The 19583-nt window shown below is 44.7% G+C and overlaps 2 protein-coding genes across 2 annotated transcripts; both read right to left on the minus strand.

Moving 5' to 3' along the window:
• Window positions 1–17298: 17298 nt before the first annotated feature.
• Window positions 17299–17802, minus strand: CLAFUR5_06859 (uncharacterized protein; the record flags this gene model as incomplete). The annotated part of the gene is made up of 1 exon (XM_047906007.1): window positions 17299–17802. One exon carries the CDS (start codon window positions 17800–17802, stop codon window positions 17299–17301), a length of 504 nt encoding a protein of 167 aa, XP_047762799.1.
• Window positions 17803–18832: 1030 nt separating this feature from the next.
• Window positions 18833–19373, minus strand: CLAFUR5_06860 (uncharacterized protein; the record flags this gene model as incomplete). Its single annotated transcript, XM_047906008.1, has 2 exons — window positions 18833–19117; window positions 19176–19373. The coding sequence occupies 2 exons, from the start codon at window positions 19371–19373 to the stop codon at window positions 18833–18835; spliced, it is 483 nt and encodes a 160-aa protein (XP_047763343.1).
• Window positions 19374–19583: the final 210 nt, after the last annotated feature.

Genomic DNA, 19583 nt, shown 5'->3' on the forward strand with positions numbered 1-19583 from the left:
CGTATCCTTAGGACAATCTACCTACTATTTAGGCGTCTATTAAAGCACCCCCGAAATAGATCAGCTAATTAAGAGCCCTAAAGTCGCTTAGCCGAGAAAGCTGTTTATATAACTTCCCTAACCTCCGGAGAACCTAGGAGAATTTCAGAAAATCGATTAGCTAGTTAAGAGAAGCTCCCTAGATCCCTAGGAAATAGACGTTACTATTAAATAGGTACGAGTTACGTAGTAGTAGAAGACGGCGGATTATACTAAAGACGAAGAAGGACCTAATAGGATAGCGTATATCTATATATAGTATTGCTAGTGTTAGCATAGGTAGATACTAGGTGTCCGGATGTTTACTAGCCTATAGGCTAGCAAACCCTAGTTACGTGATCTAGTCACATAACACACCTACACCCACATGCTTGTCCTACGGCCTATATGTTCTTAACACTCCTACTTAGGCTATATAGTCTCCTACAATCCCTTTACGTAAGCTAGAGCTACCTTATAAAGTTTTGGAACTACTAGCTATTAAGGGGCTTTATTAACCTAATAGTAGCTATGTCCTTTATATCGTAGTAGTCTACTATAATCTTCTTCTACTACTAGAGATGTCTAACATAGTTATATATAACATTAATATACTTTGACCTTTCATGTATATAGGCATCTTTAACAAGTGTTAAAGCGGCTTAGTTATTACCTATAAGCTTGACTAGCCTTAGCTCGTTAATAGTACCCTTGCTTACCCTTATACTCGGCTAGAAAGAGCTCTTTCCTACCAGTTCTAGGCACCCCATTTCCCTAAGGACAGCAGCAAGAAATTGTAACTACTTTACGGCTACGTTTATAGCTATAAACTCAGCTTCTATTATTGATGTTATAACAGACTTCTGCTTCCTACTTATCTAGGATATAGGTGATCTATAAAGGAACTATACGTATCCTAGAATTGAGACTCTATCCACTTTGTCTATAGCGTAGTTAGAGTCCGAGTATCCCTAGAGATTGCCCCCTCCCTTTCTATATATAAGACCTAGGTCTAGGTACGACCGTAGGTATCGGGAGAGCTTCTTTAAAGCCTTTATATGCTACTACGAGGGATTAGTAACAAATAAGCTAATTCTTCTAAGGGGGAATGCTAAGTCTAGCCTTGTTATTATTATTAGCTACATCTAGGTACTATTATAGCTCTAGTAATCCTGTTTGTTGCACCTCTTATCTATAGGTGCCGTAGGCACTAAATACTCGTAGCTCTCTATAGGTAAGTAGGTTAGCGTAGCCTTCTCTCTAGCCATGTTCATCTTAGCTAAGTTAGCGTAGATATAGTGTCCTTAATTAAGCTTTAAAGTACCTTAGGACCTGTCTCTTATAATCCTTATTCTAGGGATCTTCGTAGGTTCACTAAGATCTTTAATCTTAAACACTTTTCTAAGCTTAGCCTTAAACCACTGAACATCTAATAGCTTCGGAGCTATAATAGGTATGTCATCTATATAGGTAAGGACTATAAGGTCTCTATCCGTATAGATAAGTAGGTATAGATCTACCTAGGACTAGGTAAATCTAATCTTCTCTAGCTTCGTAATATAGAGCTTGTTCTAGTCTCTAGCTTCTTGCTTAAGCCTATAAAGGCTTTATAGGATCTTGAACACTATATTTAGAGGTGTCAACTTCGTACGGTCCTACCTCTAAAACCGTAGTACGTCGATCCTAGTCGGCCAGTACAGAAGCCCATTTCAAGCAGTCCACACTAGAATCCCGTAAGGCTCAACGCTAGCACCTATTCTGTTCCTCTTCTTTATGGCGACGCTGCTCCCAGCCCTAGAATCCCAGAACACCGCTGCGAGCGGCTTCGTAGACGACACAAACATCCTAGCGTGGTCTTCCTCGACTAAGGAGAACTGTAGGCTACTAGAAGAGAAGCACAAGATCTGCGAGGACTGGGCTAGGAGGCACGGGGCTCGGTTTGCCCTAGAAAAGTACAATCTGATACACTTTACGCGCCGGCCACGGTTCCACAATATACAAGCTTCTATCTAGATATAGGGGCACACGACTAACCCGGCAAATCAGCTCAGGATCCTCGGACTATAGGTAGACCCGGCGCTACGGTGGAGGAAGCACGTATAGGCAATATTACGGAAAGCTGAACAGAATATAGCATTATGCCAGAGGCTCACTACGTCTATATAGGGGGCGGACTTCCGGCAGTCACGACTTCTATATACGGCTATTGTACGGCCAGTCCTTACCTATGGCAGCCAAGTGTAGTCCTTAGGCGAGAGGGCCTGCCTATCGAAGGGACTCGTCGCGCCGCTAGCGAAGATCCAAAACCAATGCCTAAGGAAGGTCACCGGGGCATATAAGTCGACACTAACGAGGATGCTTAAGCACGAGACCGCTATACCGCCGATCGACCTATACATCCAGGGACTACGGACCTCCTACTTAGGCAAGTCGGCACAGTACCTAGTACAGAAGGTCATCGCTAGTGTAGTCGTAAGGGCCCGCGAATTAGTACTAGCGTATAAGGGCATTCGACCCGGAAACGAGCCGAACTACCGGGCAAGGGACGAACAGCTAGCAACACAATGGGAAGGTGAGAAATCGTTTGTAGAGCAACTATAGAAAGAGAGGTGGAACAACCAGGTTGTAGGGCATAGTGGACGCCCTTAGCTAGCGGGACAACCTAAGGAATGGTTAGCTACAAAATCCGCGGTCAAGCACCCCCCGAAGCTCATCCACTACCGCCTTACGAGGGCACAGAGTAGCATAGCAACCCAACTGCGAAGCGAACACATCGGCCTCTAGGGGTACCTATTATAGAGGAAGGTCCCAGGATACACGAATACTAGCTGCCCCTACGGCTATCGCTCCTAGAACGTACGGCACGCACTCCTCGTCTGTCCGAGGTGGTCGCTAGGAAGGGGGGAGTGGATGGCAAAGGCGAGGAACCGGACGATTGGGGCACTTCTTAACAACGCTGAAGACCTACGGCGCATTACGAACTGGATACTAGAGAAGGGCTGGCTAGAACAGTACCGCCTAGTAGGAGCAGTGCAGGAAGAGAGGACACGACGCAGCGCGACGAGACCGGCTAGGAGCGGGGGCTAACGGGGTAGTGACATGGACTACGTACGTTTAGAGGGAAAGCTAATCTAGACAAGGAGTAGTCGGGGGCGGGAAGGGTTTTCACCTATTCGGGTTTCCCTTTGTACATAACAATAGATATATACCTGCATAGGCCGGATAGGGTCCTAGAACAGGGGAATGACAAATCTATCTATCTATCTATATTTAGAGGTGCTTTAACTCCTAGGGGTGGGATTATATAGATGTCTTTAAGAAGGCTACTTTAGGTAAAAGCATTATTCATATCTACTAGGTGCATCTCGAGATCTCTCTTACACACTACTGCTATAAATACTCGGAGAGTATTATGTCTAATAGTAGGTATAAAGGTCTCTTCGAAGTCAACCCTATATTTCTATAAAAACCCTCTTATAACTAGTCTTGCCTTGAACTTCTTAATAGCTCTACTAATCATTTTTTTATATCAAAGACCTACCTAGAAGTAATTAGATTCGTACCCTTTAGCGGTATAACTACTTCCTAGGTGTTGTTACTTACTAAGGCAATAAGTTCGTTCTCGATTGCCTCTCTCTATATATATCCCTATTCGGGGTCTCCTACGGCTACCTTATAGGACTTTAGGATTAGCACTTCCTACTAGTAGGCTATAGCCTACCTAATAGTAGCAAATGTATATTCTTCTACGTCGTTTAGAATCTCCTCTACCTAGCTTATTATAGGGTCTAGATAGAACATCTAGGCAATAAGAGCCTTATAGTGTTTAGCTTTATACTCTTTAGAGTTATTATCTCCGTCCCCCCTTGACCTCTTGTTACCTATAACCTAAGGTGGCGCTAGGTGTTCGGATAGGTCGAACTGAACGATATCTTCTTTTTCTTTTATTAGAGTACCCTAATCTCTAAACTTCTAGTATTCCCTAATGTCCTTTAGGGGAGGGGGAAGTTATATAAATAGCGGTTGCTATAGTATTGATGACTTAGGTAGGTTCTATATAGATCCACCGTTATCGGCCTTCGATAGTATTAAAACCGCCTTAATATTTTCTCCTAGCCTTCGTAACGGTGTCTCTAATAATCCCCTATCGGAAAATTTCGCCCTAAAGGGCTTCCTCCTAATAGAATTGCGCTATAGCGCTCGACTCGGCTAATTGGTAAAGGTGATACTAAGATCTATATCTCCCCCCTTCTTATTCTTAAACTAGTCGACGTGACTATACGCTTTTATTGCTTTTATGTCGGGATCCTAGAACAGCTATTGTTTTGTAGTGTTTTCTAAGTAGCCTATAAATACGGCTTCTTTTCCTCGGTTTATTAACTTGTCTCTCCTTAAGCCTTAAGGTTAGGCTCTTAGGTCTATATAGACTATAGCTTTGTATCCCTAGACGCGGAAATAGTCGACTAACGGTACTTGGCTAGTAAAGGCTTCTTCTAGTAAAAGAGCAATACTATTAATACTCGGACTATTAGGTAGTCTATTTCTATTTATAGTCTATACTTATAAAGCTTCTAGCTAGAACTTAACTAGCATACTAGAGTCTTTAAGTATAGCCCGGACTATGTTCTTAGAGGCTTAAATTGAACTTTCTATAGGTCCATTTTGAAGAGAGTTGTAGGCATTAGTTGTATCTATCTAAGTACTAAACTCCTTCTCCTACTCTTTTAGTAAGGCGAGAATTTCCTTTATACTATTACTACGGATCGTAGACAGAAAGCACCTTAACTACCGTTCTGCCTAGACCTTCTAATCCCGTAGGGCTGTAGGAGCGTCGCTCCTAGCCTTCAAAGGGATTACCCACTTCTTCCTAGAGAAGTTGTCTATAATCTCAAGCCAATATTTATATCCTAGCCTAGAGACTACGCCCTAAAAAGGCCTACAGATGTCAATAGAGATGAGGGCCAGCCTCCCCCCTTTTCTCTCTATAGTAGGTCCTTTAAACATCCTTATATTTATAAGGGAGCAGACCTTCCAATTCTAGTGTTCAGAAGGAATAGGAATAGGATCTTTCTTGTTAGTAACTCTATATAGGTTTCTTAGTAGTCCCTTACTAAGGTATATACATCTTCTATACTATAGCTCCTACTAATCTTCGGACTTAGTATTAGCTATAGCGGTACCGTTACGTTCTTAAGAGAGTATACTAGTATACTATAGCTTAAGAATTTCCGAGATCGAGTAGATAAACGGTACTCCTCCTCGAAGTTTAGTCTAGATAACGGGTTTACTAGACAAGGATTTTAGGGTGAAACTAGGTAGTTAGATAGCAAACTATTAGCTAAACTAATTCTACGAAACAAGACTAACTCTAAGGCTAGGAACAAACAGGAAATTTTCTAAGACAATTTGCTTTCTAGAAGGACTACCTATTACTACACTTCCTATATATATAGCTTGTAGATAGCCACCCCTAACCTTGATCCACTTCCTCTTTTAAAGAGGCTTTAGTGTCCTAAATAGTGAATCTTTGTCAGTTATATATAATGATACACAAGAGTTAAGTAACCACTCGGACGAGGGGTACTTACCTTTAGCTTCTATAGTAGAATAGGCAACCTTATTAACATCATTATCTTCTAATAGTATCTTAGGGTCTAATACGTCTTCCTAGGTCGTATAGGCCCTTATAGGCTTACTAGAGGAGGCCTTTAGCTTGCGGCTCTCCTTTATCTACTTTATAAGGTCCGTTATCACCTTAAGGACATTACGAAGGTTTAGTAATAATGACCTCCTACGAGGTAGTAACGGTTGTCTCTTAGTAGGGTAGGTAACCCTAGCTAGTTTGTCCTTGTTCCTAACAGCCTACTAAGCTATAGAAAGGTGTGGGCACTTGCTTATAAAATAGTCACTATTATAGAGATAGTACGTAAGCTTGCCCTAGAAACCCTTCTTAGCGAACATAGCTATCCCTTAATAAATCATTGATTCTTGCTTCTCCCTAAGGATTGTAAGAATGTCTTATAGTAAGAGATTCACCTAGGCATCAATTGTATCGCGAATTGAGCCAAATGAGTCTAGTAGAGCTACTAAGAGTTACTAGATCTTTCTGTCCTTAGTCTTAATGTCTTAGAACTAAGGCGAGATTGAAATAGCCCTCCTTATAATTAAGCTAAGCTCCTACTAGGCGTCATCTATTAACTAGTCCTCTATCATCACAAAATTAGTTTATTACTAAAGCAAACTTCTTCTAGTAGCGAGAAGTCTTCTCTTATATTTAGCTTTAGCCTATTCCTATAACTCCTTCGTATACCGGATCTCGTATATTATCTCTTAGTTATCTATCGACAGACAGATATACATCTTATATAGGGCCGTTACATTGTGCCGTCTATACGATACCTTCCTTATCGCTTGATCTAAAGGAAGGGATAACTCCGATAATGTAGAGGGTGTCGCTATCGATAGGGTTATAGCGGGAATGTCCGTAATAATGTCTTCGAGGACCTAGTTAACCTACTTTAATACTAGGTATATTCTTATTAGCTTGAACTATGTTTCGTAGTTCTCTCTTATTAGAACAGGTACTACTCTCTTTCTAATAAACCTAGTCTCGTTCTCTATTTTTTATAAGTTAAGGGACAGGTTAGCTACCCTTAGGTAAAAGGATGTATTCGGTCGTACGCGATCGGATCGGATCGAAATAGGATAAACCGAACGCGAGGTTAATAGCGGAGAGGATAGCTATCCGCTAGGAAGAGGAGGAAGTCGGAATCCGCTAAGGAGTATATTAGTACTAAGACACTATAGCGTAACTCTCTTAGTAGAGTAGGTTTCTAAGACACTACGGCTCTCTTAGAATAAACAGTTAGTCGATACGAACGCGATGTCCGGAGAGCGACTCTTCTTAGTAAGCTCGCCTACTTGTCTAAGGTATTAGTATAGGCTCCCTAACTCGAAGTCTAACAGTGCCTTACTAGGCTCTTTCACGTCTTATATATACCTATAGCACGGCTATAGCTTCCTATATAAGGCGGGTACGGCCTCTAGTCTACCTTCCTTTTGTTCTAAAGAGGAATAACTCTAATACGACTTTATCGAGGGTGAAATACCGAGTTGCTAACCCGGGCTTATAACCTATTAAATAGGTACGAGTTACGTAGTAGTAGAAGACGGCGGATTATACTAAAGACGAAGAAGGACCTAATAGGATAGCGTATATCTATATATAGTATCGCTAGTGTTAGTATAGGTAGATACTAGGTATCCGGATGTTTGCTAGCCTATAGGCTAGTAAACCCTAGTCACGTGATCTAGTCACATGACACACCTACACCTATATACTTGTCCTACGGCCTATATGTTCTTAATAGTTACTAGGTCACAAGTGACGGTCCCTAAATCATCCCTTAGAAAGAGAAAGGCTGACTATAATATTAAGGGCTATAACATAAAATAGAAAGCCCTAAATCTATAGTCCCTAAGCCCGAACTAACTACTAAAGTAGGAGAAGTAATAGACCTCTTAGAGAACCTTGCTGCTTTTTACTAAGCTTTCTTTGTAGCTATGTAATCAGTAGACAGTTCAATACTATAGGATAGCAAATTCCTAGAAGAAGTTAAGGGAATAGCCTTTGTAGTAACTATAGAAGTTATTATATACAAGTAAGAGGTCCTAATTCTAAAATCCTATAAGGATGCTATAAATAATAAGAAATAGGGACATCTTTAGAAGGAAGTAATCCAAAAGGAACTAGATGCTCTATAGAGTAACAATACCTAGGAAAATTCTGTTCTACTAAAAGGAGTAAATCTAGTTACATTAAGATAGGTCTTTAATATTAAGAGAAGCATTAGTAGAGCTATTGAAAAGTTCAAGGCTAGACTAGTTACAAGGGGCTTCTTATAGAAGTTTAGTGTTGACTTTATAGAGACATTTGCACCTATAGTAAGACAGGACACCCTTAGGGTGTTTATAGCTATTATATATAAGAAGGATCTTCATCTTTACTAAGTAGATATGAACAATATATTCACAGAAAGCACCCTCTATAAAGACATCTTTATGTTACTACTACTAGGAGTTGAGCTTCTACTAAATATAGTGTTCAAAATCCTTAAAAGCTTATATAGACTTAAGCAAGTAGCTAGAGATTAGAATCAACTCTATGTGTTAAAGCTCAGAGAGATTGGATTCATATAGTCAGAAGTGGATCTATGCCTACTTATCTATAAGAAGAGGGAGATTATAATCCTTATATATGTGGATAACATTCTAATTGCTACACTAAAGTTAACAGATGTTCTCTAGTTTAAAAGAGAACTTAGCAAGATCTTTAAGATCAAAGATCTAGGTAAACCTAAAAAGATCCTTAGTATAAGAGTCATAAGGGACAGGAAGAGAGGAATCCTAAAACTTGACTAAGGACACTTTATTAGGGATAGCCTAGCTAAGATAGGAATGAACTATAAGAAGGCAGCACCTACACACTTACCTATAGACAGCTATAAGGCCCTCAAACCTTCAAGCTATATAGATAAGAGGTGTAACAAGGCAGAGTACTAGAGTATTAATAGTACTTAGATGTAGCTAGTAATAATTATAAGGCCAGACATTGCTTTTACCCTAGGAAGGATGAGCTCATTTGTAAGTGACCTATCTACCTACTATATAAAGGCTTTGAAGAAGATTACTAGGTACCTAAGATTATACCCTAATCTAGGACTTCAGTTCTTAAAGTCTAGAAAAGGACACCTTATTAGATACTATAATTCTGATTATACTATAGACAAAGTAGATAGAGTCTCAATCCTTAGGTATGTCTTCTTCCTCTATAGGGCACCAGTTTCTTAGATAAGTAAGAAGCAAAAGTCTGTAGCAACATCTATAATAGAGGCTGAATATATAGCTATAAATATATATACGAAGCAGTCCCAATTCCTAGCTTCACTACTAAGAGAAATAGATTGTCTAGAGTTAGTAGGAGACTGTTCCTATTAACTAAGAATCACTAGAAACTAGGAGACTGTATTAAATTTGAGACTAGTCTAATTAGGAGGTAATAATCAAGCTGCCCTCACCCTAGTAAAAGATGTACATATTTATGACAAGTCGAAGCACATTAATATTGCCTATAACGCTATTAGGAAACTTTAGTAGAGGAGGCTTATTGCTATTAAGTACACCCTAACCTCTAAGATAGTTATAGACGGGTTTATAAAACTAAAGACTAGTCTATACTTCTAGAGGTTTATAAGCTAGCTTAACCTGTTCTAAAAAGGTCTAAGTACTATTAATAGGAAGTGAGCAGACTGTAACCTCCTATACGAGATGAGTAGGAGTGTTAAGATATAGCATCTTAAAGGGAGTCAACAATCAGGAAGTGATCTAGTAGCCTAAGGCATCTACGATGACTTAGCTTATAGGGAGATACCTTCTCTCCCCTTTAGCTTAGATAGACATCTAATATAATCAACATATTAGTTCCTAATATATTACTATATGCTCGTGCTATTAGTTAGTTAAAGATTGATCTCTTACTCTACTCCGCTACTATCTACCCGTACCTGTTCAATATTCCTCTTCTTTATAGCGACGCTACTCCTAGCCCTAGAATCCTAGAACACCGCTACGAGCAGCTTTATAGACAATATAAAAATCCTAGCGTAGTCGTCCTCGACTAAGGAGAACTATAGGCTACTAGAAGAGAAGTAAAAGATCTATAAGGACTAGGCTAGGAGGTATAGGGCTCGGTTTACCCTAAAAAGTACAATCTAATACACTTTACGCGCCGGCTACGGTTCTATAATATATAAGCTTCTATCTAGATATAGGGGTATACGACTAACCCGGTAAATTAGCTTAGGATCCTCGGACTATAGGTAGACCCGGCGCTATAGTAGAGGAAGTACGTATAGATAATATTACGGAAAGCTAAATAGAATATAGTATTATACTAGAGGCTTAATACGTCTATATAGAGGGCGGACTTCTAGTAGTTACGACGTCTATATACGGCTATTTATAAGGTTCAGAGAGACACGATGAAAGCGATCGCAGGAAACGACCAGGAGCAGGAGAGTAACGAGTGGAAGGAGGTCTGCAGGAAGGCAGAAACAATGGCAATGGCAGGAGATGGCGAGCACCCAGAAAGAGCACTTAAGGGGATGATTTTGGAGCTCCTTGGAGGGCTAAAGGCACTAAGGAGCCAAACAGGACAGATCATTAACAGGACAGTAGCAGCAGCAGCAAAGAAGAGGACACAGGAAGGCCAGAAACTAAGCCAACCAACCTGGGCAGCAGTTGCATCCCAAAACCCTCCCCCCCCCCCAGAAAACAGCTATCAAGGTCTACATTTCCGACCAGCAAGAGCAGAAAGAGATTGAGGGCCTGTCAGGCAAGGAGATCATACAGAAGATTGGGATACAAGGCATCATTGGAGCCAGGAAAGAGAAGGGAGGTGTCCTTAAGCTGTTCACAGCACAGGAGCAAGACAGGAAGAGGCTAGAGACACAGAAGGAGTGGACAGTCAAACTAGGCAAGACGGCTAAGGTCTCACACCAACAAAATATGGTTATTGCCCATGGGATGACCACAAAGTTTGACATTGAAGGAGACCTTAAGAGGCTGCAGGACCAGAACCAGGCTGTATGCCCAGGGCTACAGATCACAAAAGCAGCATGGGTCAACAGAAAGACAAAGGACACAAAGAGAGAGTCTTCTCTAGTGCTCTGGATAGGCACTGTAGAACAGGCAAACACCGTGCTTGACAAGGGCATCTTCTGGGAATGCGAAAGAATGGACACAGAAATCCATAGAAGCACCCACAGACTACTGCAATGCTTCAAGTGCCAACAGTATGGTCATATCTCTACTAGATGCCCAAGCCAAAAGGACACTTGTTCCCACTGTGCTGGTAGCCACAAAGTACAGAATTGCACAGCCCCAAAGAGTGAAGCCAGATGTGCATGCTGTGGAAAGAAACACCCTTCCTGGTCCCAAGACTGCACAGCTAGGATTGAGGCAAAGAGGAGGGCAAGAGAAGCCAGGATCAACACCCCTATCAGATTCCAGACAGGGACAATCACCCAAGAACCCCTAAGGACTGTCTACAACCCTCTGAAAAGAGGCAGAACAGAAGAGACCACACAAGCCCAAGGCCACCCTGCTATGGGTAGACCAAAATCAATTGTGGTTGCAGGAAGAGACCCGTCACAGAGCAGGCTCAACCTTACCACAATCCCAAATAGCAGCCAGCAGCAGGAAGCACGAGAAGACCAGCAGGAGACCAGCATGGATGAGTCATGATTGAGACACCTAATCTTACCACTATCCAGTACAACGTCAACAAAAGCCAGCACAAGGTCCAGAGAAGCTTTCTCCAAGCACTGGACCCAAAGAAACACCTAGTTATTGCAGTCCAGGAACCTTGGATCAACAGCAAATCTAACAGACCATCTACTGCTAACGACCCAAGGTATCACACACTCCTAGCCAAACAAGGCACCCCTAGAACATGCATGTACATCAGCAAAGAGATGGCAACAGACAGCTGGGAACAAATCCAACAGGAAGGGGGAGACATCACCTCAGTCAGACTCAACACCAACCAAGGCAGCATCCACATCCACAGTGTATACAACCCACCCCCCAGCTCCAGAAGCAGCACCCAGCTGGGCACCCTACAACAGCTGCCAGACATCCTGCAGAGTGACTCCCAACACATCGTGCTGGGAGACTTCAACTTGCACCATCCTACATGGGGATCAGACTTTGCACCTGCCCATCACTTCCTAGCTAACAGACTCCTCTCCACTACCCAAAGCAACAACATGCACCTAGTTACCCCAAAGGGCCTAACTACCTGGTCACAGAGAGCAAGCTCAAGCACCATTGACCTGTGCTTTGCATCACATGACCTGCAGCAGAAGGTCACCAGATGCTGGGTTAACCAGGACTTGGAGTCCTCATCAGATCACCTCCCAATTCAGGTGGAGTTTGAAACACAGACACAGCAGGAAGGAGACCTAGAACCTCAGCTGGCCTGGAAGGCAGCCAACTGGGAACAGATCAGACAAGACCTGGAACAGAAGCTAGCTGGACTAGAGACCAGGAGACTGGAAACAGCCTTAGACATAGACCAAGCAGTGGCAGAACTGGTTAGAACAATGCAGGAAACTGCAGCAGCCCACACTAGAGAAAAGAAACAGTCACTGTACCAGAAGCCATTCTGGACAAAGGAATTCTCAGAGAAGGTCAAGGCAGCCAGGCAGGCCAGGAGAGCCCTTACCCAGAGCCACTCCCAGGAAGCATAGGACAGATACAACCAGGCAACCAGAGACAAGAAGGCCCAGATCAAGAGGGACAAGATGCTGGAGTGGAGGTCAACAGTTGGATCCATTACCCAGAATCCTGAGAAGATGTGGAAACTAGCAAAGTGGGCAAGACAACCCACACAGGACAGAAACATGCTGCCCCAGTTTCCAAACATTGAAGACCAGGAAGGAGTAATCCAACACACTCTCCCAGGAAAGGCACAGGCATTGGGGAAACATTTCTTTGGCACACAGGTAGAAGCTGACCTGCAGGATCTGGAGGGCAGTGTGTATCCAACACCACTAGAGCAATCCTGCACAGTGGGAGAGGGAGAGATCAAGAGCATCATTAAGAGACTCTCAGGAAACAAGGCCCCAGGACCAGATGGGATTCCAAACTTGTTCATTAAGACATGCAAGGACCAGATCTCCCCTGCACTGTCAAACATCTTTTCACAGTGCATGGCCCAAGGACACTGCTCTAAACACTTCAAGGAGTCACTGACTGTGGTCTTGAGAAAACCACAGAAAGAGGACTACACAAAGCTAAAGGCATACAGACCTATTGCCTTGCTCAACACACTAGGCAAACTCCTGGAAAAGATCATAGCAGAAAGGCTGACAAACCTAGCTGAAGAACATGGAATCCTTCCTGAAGAACAGATGGGAGGCAGGAAACAAAGATCAACACTAACAGCTGTGGAACTTATCACAGAGCAGATCAAGACCCTATGGTACTTTAGGAACAACAAAGCAGCCATACTCCTCTCACTAGACATATCAGGAGCCTTTGACAATGTCTCACACCAGAGGCTGATCCACATCCTGAAACAGAAGGCTATCCCTAACTGGACAGTCCAGTTTATCCAGTCCTTCCTCAGAGGCAGAACCACAAGACTAAGACTGGGCAGATACAAATCTGACAGCATGCCTACAGAGACAGGAATCCCACAGGGATCAACAATGTCTCCAATCCTGTTTCTCCTCTTTATGGCAGACCTGCCAGCAAAGCTAAACTCCAGAAACACATCAGCCTCAGGGTTTGTAGATGACACAAACATCCTAGCCTGGTCAGACAGCACAGAAGAGAACTGCAGAATCTTGCAGAAGAAACACAAGGAATGTGAGGAATGGGCCAGGAAACATGGAGCCAGATTTGCCCCAGAGAAGTATCAACTCATCCACTTCAGTAGAGCCAGAAACAGACACAATATGCAAGCCCCAATCACTATTCAGGGACACACAACAGAACCCTCAAGTGAATTAAGGGTGCTAGGAATATGGATGGATCCAAAGCTCAGCTGGGGACCACAGGTCAAGAAAGCACAGGCAAGAGCAGACAACAACAGGCAATCAATTGACAGGCTTACAGCCTCCACATGGGGAGCCACATTTGCGAAAGCAAAGGTTATGTACAAGGCCATTGTGAAGCCAGCCATGCTATATGGAGCCCAGATCTGGTCAGCCCAAGACAAGATCCCAAAGAGAATTGCAGATCCCATCAGCAGAGCCCAAGCCTCCTGTCTGAAAAAGGTGCTTGGAGCATACAAGTCAACTCCAACAAGGGTGGTCGAAATGGAGTCTGGCTCCCCACCAGCCAAGCTCTACCTTCAAGGGTTGAGATACCAGTATGCAGGAAAGACGTCTGCATACCCAGCCCAGCTAGTAATCCAGAAGGCAGTCAACAAAATCAGGAGCCAGTGCACAAGAAGGCACAGACAAGCAAGACCCAATCCAGCCCCACAGAAGCAGCAGGACCTGCAGAAGTTCAAAGAACTAACAGGTCAGCTGCACCTAGCCCAGCAGGAACAGGACAGAAGGGCTCAAGGGAGAGGATCAGCAGCCAGCCAAGGGAAGAAGCAACAGTCTCTAGCTGAAAGGATGGCAGGACTCCTCTGGAAGACTGAATGGACAAGAACCCCACAGAGGCCAGGAACCCCAAAGGCACTCCAACAGTTTGGTAGCCACAACTACCTACTGTACTCAGACCTGACCAGGTCAGAAGCAAGCATAGCAATACAAATCCGCTCTGAACACATCGGAGTCAGGGCATACCTGCATCAGAGAAAAGTCCCAGGGATCGAAGACAAGAGTTGCCCATGCGGCTACCTGTCCCAGAATGTCGAACATAGACTTCTGGTTTGCAAAGAATGGAGTACAGGGAGAGGTGAATGGAGGGCAAGGGCAAGGAACAGAAACTTCCAAGCCATGATCAGCAATAAGGGAGACCTCCAGAGAATTACAAGGTGGATCATCCACCAAGGATTTTTGGAGCAGTTCTCTCTTACTAGGGAAACAGAGAGATGGATTGAGGAGAGAAAGAAGGAGGAGGAGAGCAGGAAGAGGGGGACAACTCTAGGGTTGCAGACAAGGTAGTCAGAGGCTAACCACCATGACACTAGTGCACCCTAATGGAAGGAAAACTGAGAACTCATGGCAAGGAAGCTATTAGAGAAGGAGAGGAGGTTTTTACCTAGGAATAGGTTTCCTACCTTATGCAGTAACATATATAGACATAAACCCGCATGGGCCGGAGGGCACCACAACGGGTAAATGAATCATCTATCTATCTATATACGGCTATTATACGGCCAGTCCTTACCTATAGTAGCTAAGTATAGTCCTTAGATAAGAGGGCCTACCTATTAAAGGGACTTGTCGCGCCGTTAGCGAAGATCTAAAACTAATGCCTAAGGAATGTTACCGGGGTATATAAGTCGATACTAATAAGGATGCTTAAGTATAAGACCGCTATACCGCCGATCGACCTATATATCTAGGGACTACGGACCTCCTACTTAGGTAAGTTAGTATAGTACCTAGTATAGAAGGTTATCGCTAGTATAGTCGTAAGGGCCCGCGAATTAGTACTAGCGTATAAGGCTATTCAACCCGGAAACGAGCCGAACTACCGGGTAAGGGACGAACAGCTAGCAACATAATAGGAAGGTAAGAAATCTTTTGTAGAGCAACTATAGAAAGAGAGGTGGAACAACTAGGTTGTAGGGCATAGTGGACGCCCTTAGCTAGCGGGACAACCTAAGGAATAGTCAGCTATAAAGTCCGCGGTTAAGTACCCCCCGTAGCTTATCTACTACCGCCTTACGAGGGTATAGAGTAGTATAGTAACCTAACTACGAAGCGAACATATCGACCTCTAGGGGTACCTATTATAGAGTAAGGTTCTAGAATATACAAATACTAGCTATCCCTACGGCTATTACTCCTAGAATATACGGTACGTACTCCTCGTCTATCCGAGGTAGTCGCTAGGTAGGGGGGAGTAGATAGTAAAGGCGAGGAACCGGACGATTAGGGCACTTCTTAATAACGTTAAGGACCTACGGCGTATTATAAACTAGATACTAGAGAAGGGCTAGCTAGAATAGTACCGCCTAGTAGGAGTAGTATAGGAAGGAAGGACACGGCGTAGCGCGACGAGACCGGCTAGGAGCGGGGGCTAATAGGGTAGTAATATAGACTACGTACGTTTAGAGGAAAAGCTAATCTAGATAAGGAGAAGTTGGGGGCGGGAAGGGTTTTTACCTATTCGGGTTTCTATTTATATATAATAATAGATATATACCTATATAGGCCGAATATAGTCCTAGAATAGGGGATTAATAAATCTATCTATCTATTAAAGTCTCCTACTACGATATAGTACCCTTGTCTCTTAAGCGTACTATCTAGGTATCTATAGACCCTAAGGCCGCGACTAGACCTCGAGGCTAGCGGTTATGTATATATATTATATATCTAAGTACTACCTACGTAGAGGGAGGTAATGTCTCCCCGCCTTCTTTGTCTACGTAGTATACTACCTCCTAGTCGGATTCTAGTATATCCTTACTAATATAGAAGTACGTACGGGGTCTACCGTCGCTTCGTAGGTATATCGTATAGCCTAGTAACTTATAGGTCGTTAGTCTCGTATAGTACGGGTTAATCTATAGCTCCTAGATTGCTAGGACGTAGTAGACGTACGGGTCCGCCTCGTATAGGAAATGATTCTAGACTATATTCTTACTATAGTTAACGTTATACTAGATAATACTAAGCGTATCGAGGCTAGTTATCGTTATCGATAATCATTTCCTCTATAATATCCTATATCCTACTACCTAGTACGTCCTAGTCTACGCCTATCGGCTATATACTAAAGGGGAGCCGGGCCTAGTTAGATTCCCTCGCCGTAACTAGTAGAGTACGTGGCCTCCCGAACGCCCTAGGTTACGTATCCTTTATATCATTCTCGGCCCTAGGGCGCTTATACCCGACCGCCGCTAGCTGGTTCCGGTATAGACTAGCCTTACGGTCGACGTAGAATCTTAGGGCGACGGTTCTGTTTGTAATTGCCCTGTTTTTCGCTAGTTTCCGCTATAGGCATTCCGCGCTATACGATAGCTGCCGTAGTGGAATTGGACGCGCGAACTCTGTGCCGGTCGTTGAGATCTCCGGAAGAAGAACAACTTACCCTGGTGCCAAAAGTAATGCCTACCATAATGCGGCTCGAAGCGTGGAGGCGTGCGGGCATTCCACTTGTTGTAATCAAACATGCCACGCTCGTCGAGCGCGCCACAAGCTTCGCCGCACCCCAGCAATCGCCGCACCCCAGCTTGGATTCTCGCGTTCCGACACATGGTGTTGCTGGCTTGTATCAATTGCCACACACGCTCAAAATACACGATATGTAGCTCAAATTGCTCAGAATAGCATCGCGAATACAGATTTTGAGAGCCTGTGGGCACTATAGTGGGCTCCATGGTGTGTTGTTGTATGTGGTGAGGTGGTGAGAAAGCAAGAAACGCGTGAATCTCGACACGGGCGCATGAAGCTTTGGTGGGGCTCTCACCAAAATCCCATGCCGAAGCGTCAACACCAACCTCTCGGCAACACAACGTGTTTTTACGCGATATGAGGATGCAGAACATGGAAACAGACAGCTGCGAACACATTGGGAAAAGAATCAAGTTGATATGAGCAATATTGGTGGTGTTGATGATAAAAAGTCACTGGGGTGCGGCGATTGCTGGGGTGCGGCGAAGCTTGTGGCGTCGAGCGCATCACCGGCACCATCTTCCAGAACGCCATCTGTCTTCGATCCTCGCTGGGTCTTGGCTCGGACCGATCGCCTCGACGCCGAACTCTGCTCCTCGGCCAGCCACTCCATAACCATGTCGAAAAGGTCATCGTCGTCGTCGATGTAGGCGGAACTGAGGACGAGCTTCCGGAAGAGGCTCTCGCCTCGCTCGAATAGGTACTGCCCACCTCGAGTACCTATCACTAGGATCAAAGCGATGGAGACGAAGATGGAGATGTCGATGCCGAGTGTGGAGAGGATGTAGCGAGAGATGGGCCCATAGCCTGGTATTAGCGCTTCCAAGATGTTCGAGGGTAGTTGGGTTAGGGCGCTGGGATCTGTGCTGTTGCCAGTGGTCTCTGCCACCTTGGCGAGTCGCCGGAAGTCCATGACTATGTATGCGACTTCTCCAAGGACCGCCTGTGATCAACCTGCTTATGTGCTTGACAAAATGCTGAGGCGAGTTGTGCTACTCTGCCCACAACACCAGTATGCGGTGGTATTTGTACTAATGGTCGATGTCCGCCCTCCAACCAGGTTGTTTCATGTTCCGAACAGGGAAGTTGGAAGTGAATATAAAAGCCGCCACAACAGGCTCCGACTCCGCCACATGCAGCTCGCCGGCCGCGAAAAAGCCGCTGCCTAAGGTATGCAGCTTGGTGGCGATCTGTGACTCCACTCGGATGGACTCGCACGAGATGTTGACCAATCAGAACACAGCTCCTGTCAGAATGCACTACAGGGTGTTTCGTGCATGTGTGGATAGTGTCTTTAGTGCTAACTCACTGTATAGCCAGTCGACAGTACAGAACAGGCGAAAGAAGGGGGTTTCCGTTGGATTTTAGCGAATGAGACAACTCCAGCGATCAACGCCACGACTGACACTATCCACGTATGCAGTTGACACCCTGTACGACGTCTACTAACTTGATGAAATTAACATACGATGTTGAAGCTGAAGCTGAATAGAGGCCTCGCTGCCCTGTCGCCTCTCACCGGTCTAGTGCAGAGCGGCAGGGCCACCTAATGTATAAGCTTCAAGCTATACCTTCGACAATGTTCGTGCAGATGAAGGATCGGTAAGCGAGGTTGCGATTGGATCACTATGCAAGAGAGCTCGACAGGTGACAGCAGACATCTAAAGGGAAACGCACACCTATGCCACGGACCCTGTTACAGGATTCGAGAGCTCGACCATGAGTGCCTCGAATGCATGCACGGTACTGGCTCCGCAAGCGATCCTTTGAGGCCGCATGTGTGACTCTAAAAGATACTAAACAGGGGTGTGATGCAGGTGTTACACTGAGGAGAGGTGCTAGGCAGTGACATTCACGGGGTATGGCAAATCTTGTGACCGAGTTTACTGGATTCCACGTGCTGGGCACAATGCACGCCATTACCGTCCTCACGAATGTCCCCCTCAAGGCTCCAAGACCTCAAACTCAGCATCATTCCCTCTTTCCACCCACATCGGCGCCCCACTCGGCCTTCCCAACTCTCGATACTCCCCAGGCGGCGCCAGCACCTCCTCCCTCCGTCCCTCCCACCACTCTCTAATGGACTCTCCCGCCTCGATCCCAAACCTGAACCTGAACCGTTCACCCGGCTTCACTCCCTCCACATCTCCCCTCAGAACTGGAAGATGAAAGCTCAACGTAAACTCCACTGGTACTCGTGGCTCGAGAGTCGTGAACCATCTATTATTCTCCCCACCAATCTCAGCATGGTCCCATGGTCTGCGTCTGCTACATTTCGACACGTACGGGCGTGTTGGTGCTGAGGTTGGTGCAGGTGAAAGTTGTTGATTGGGAGAGGTTTGTGGCGAAGAGGGGTTTCCAAGTGCAGATTGTGATGGGGTAGGTTTGTGAGAGGGTTGATGTTAGGGTCAGGGTGGTGGTGCCGTGCCGGGTTGGGTTGGAGGGTGAGAGGGTGAGGGTTATGGGGATTGAGGGTGTGGACATGGTGAGGGGGGGGGGTGGTGGGTTTGAAGAGGGGATGGAAAGGTAAGAAGAGTTGTGGAGATGCTGCTGCTGCCTAGATGTGGCGGTGAGAGGGCTGTTGGGTAGATTGAATGTTTCAGGGAGGAAGTACAGTAGGAACGCCCGCGGCTCTTCGCAATAACGCCAAGCTCTATTCATTAGAGGTCTTTTGCATATCAGACATGTACGCCC

Source organism: Fulvia fulva, chromosome 6, assembly GCF_020509005.1.
Source record: "Fulvia fulva chromosome 6, complete sequence".
NCBI classification, from domain to species: Eukaryota; Fungi; Ascomycota; class Dothideomycetes; order Mycosphaerellales; family Mycosphaerellaceae; genus Fulvia; species Fulvia fulva.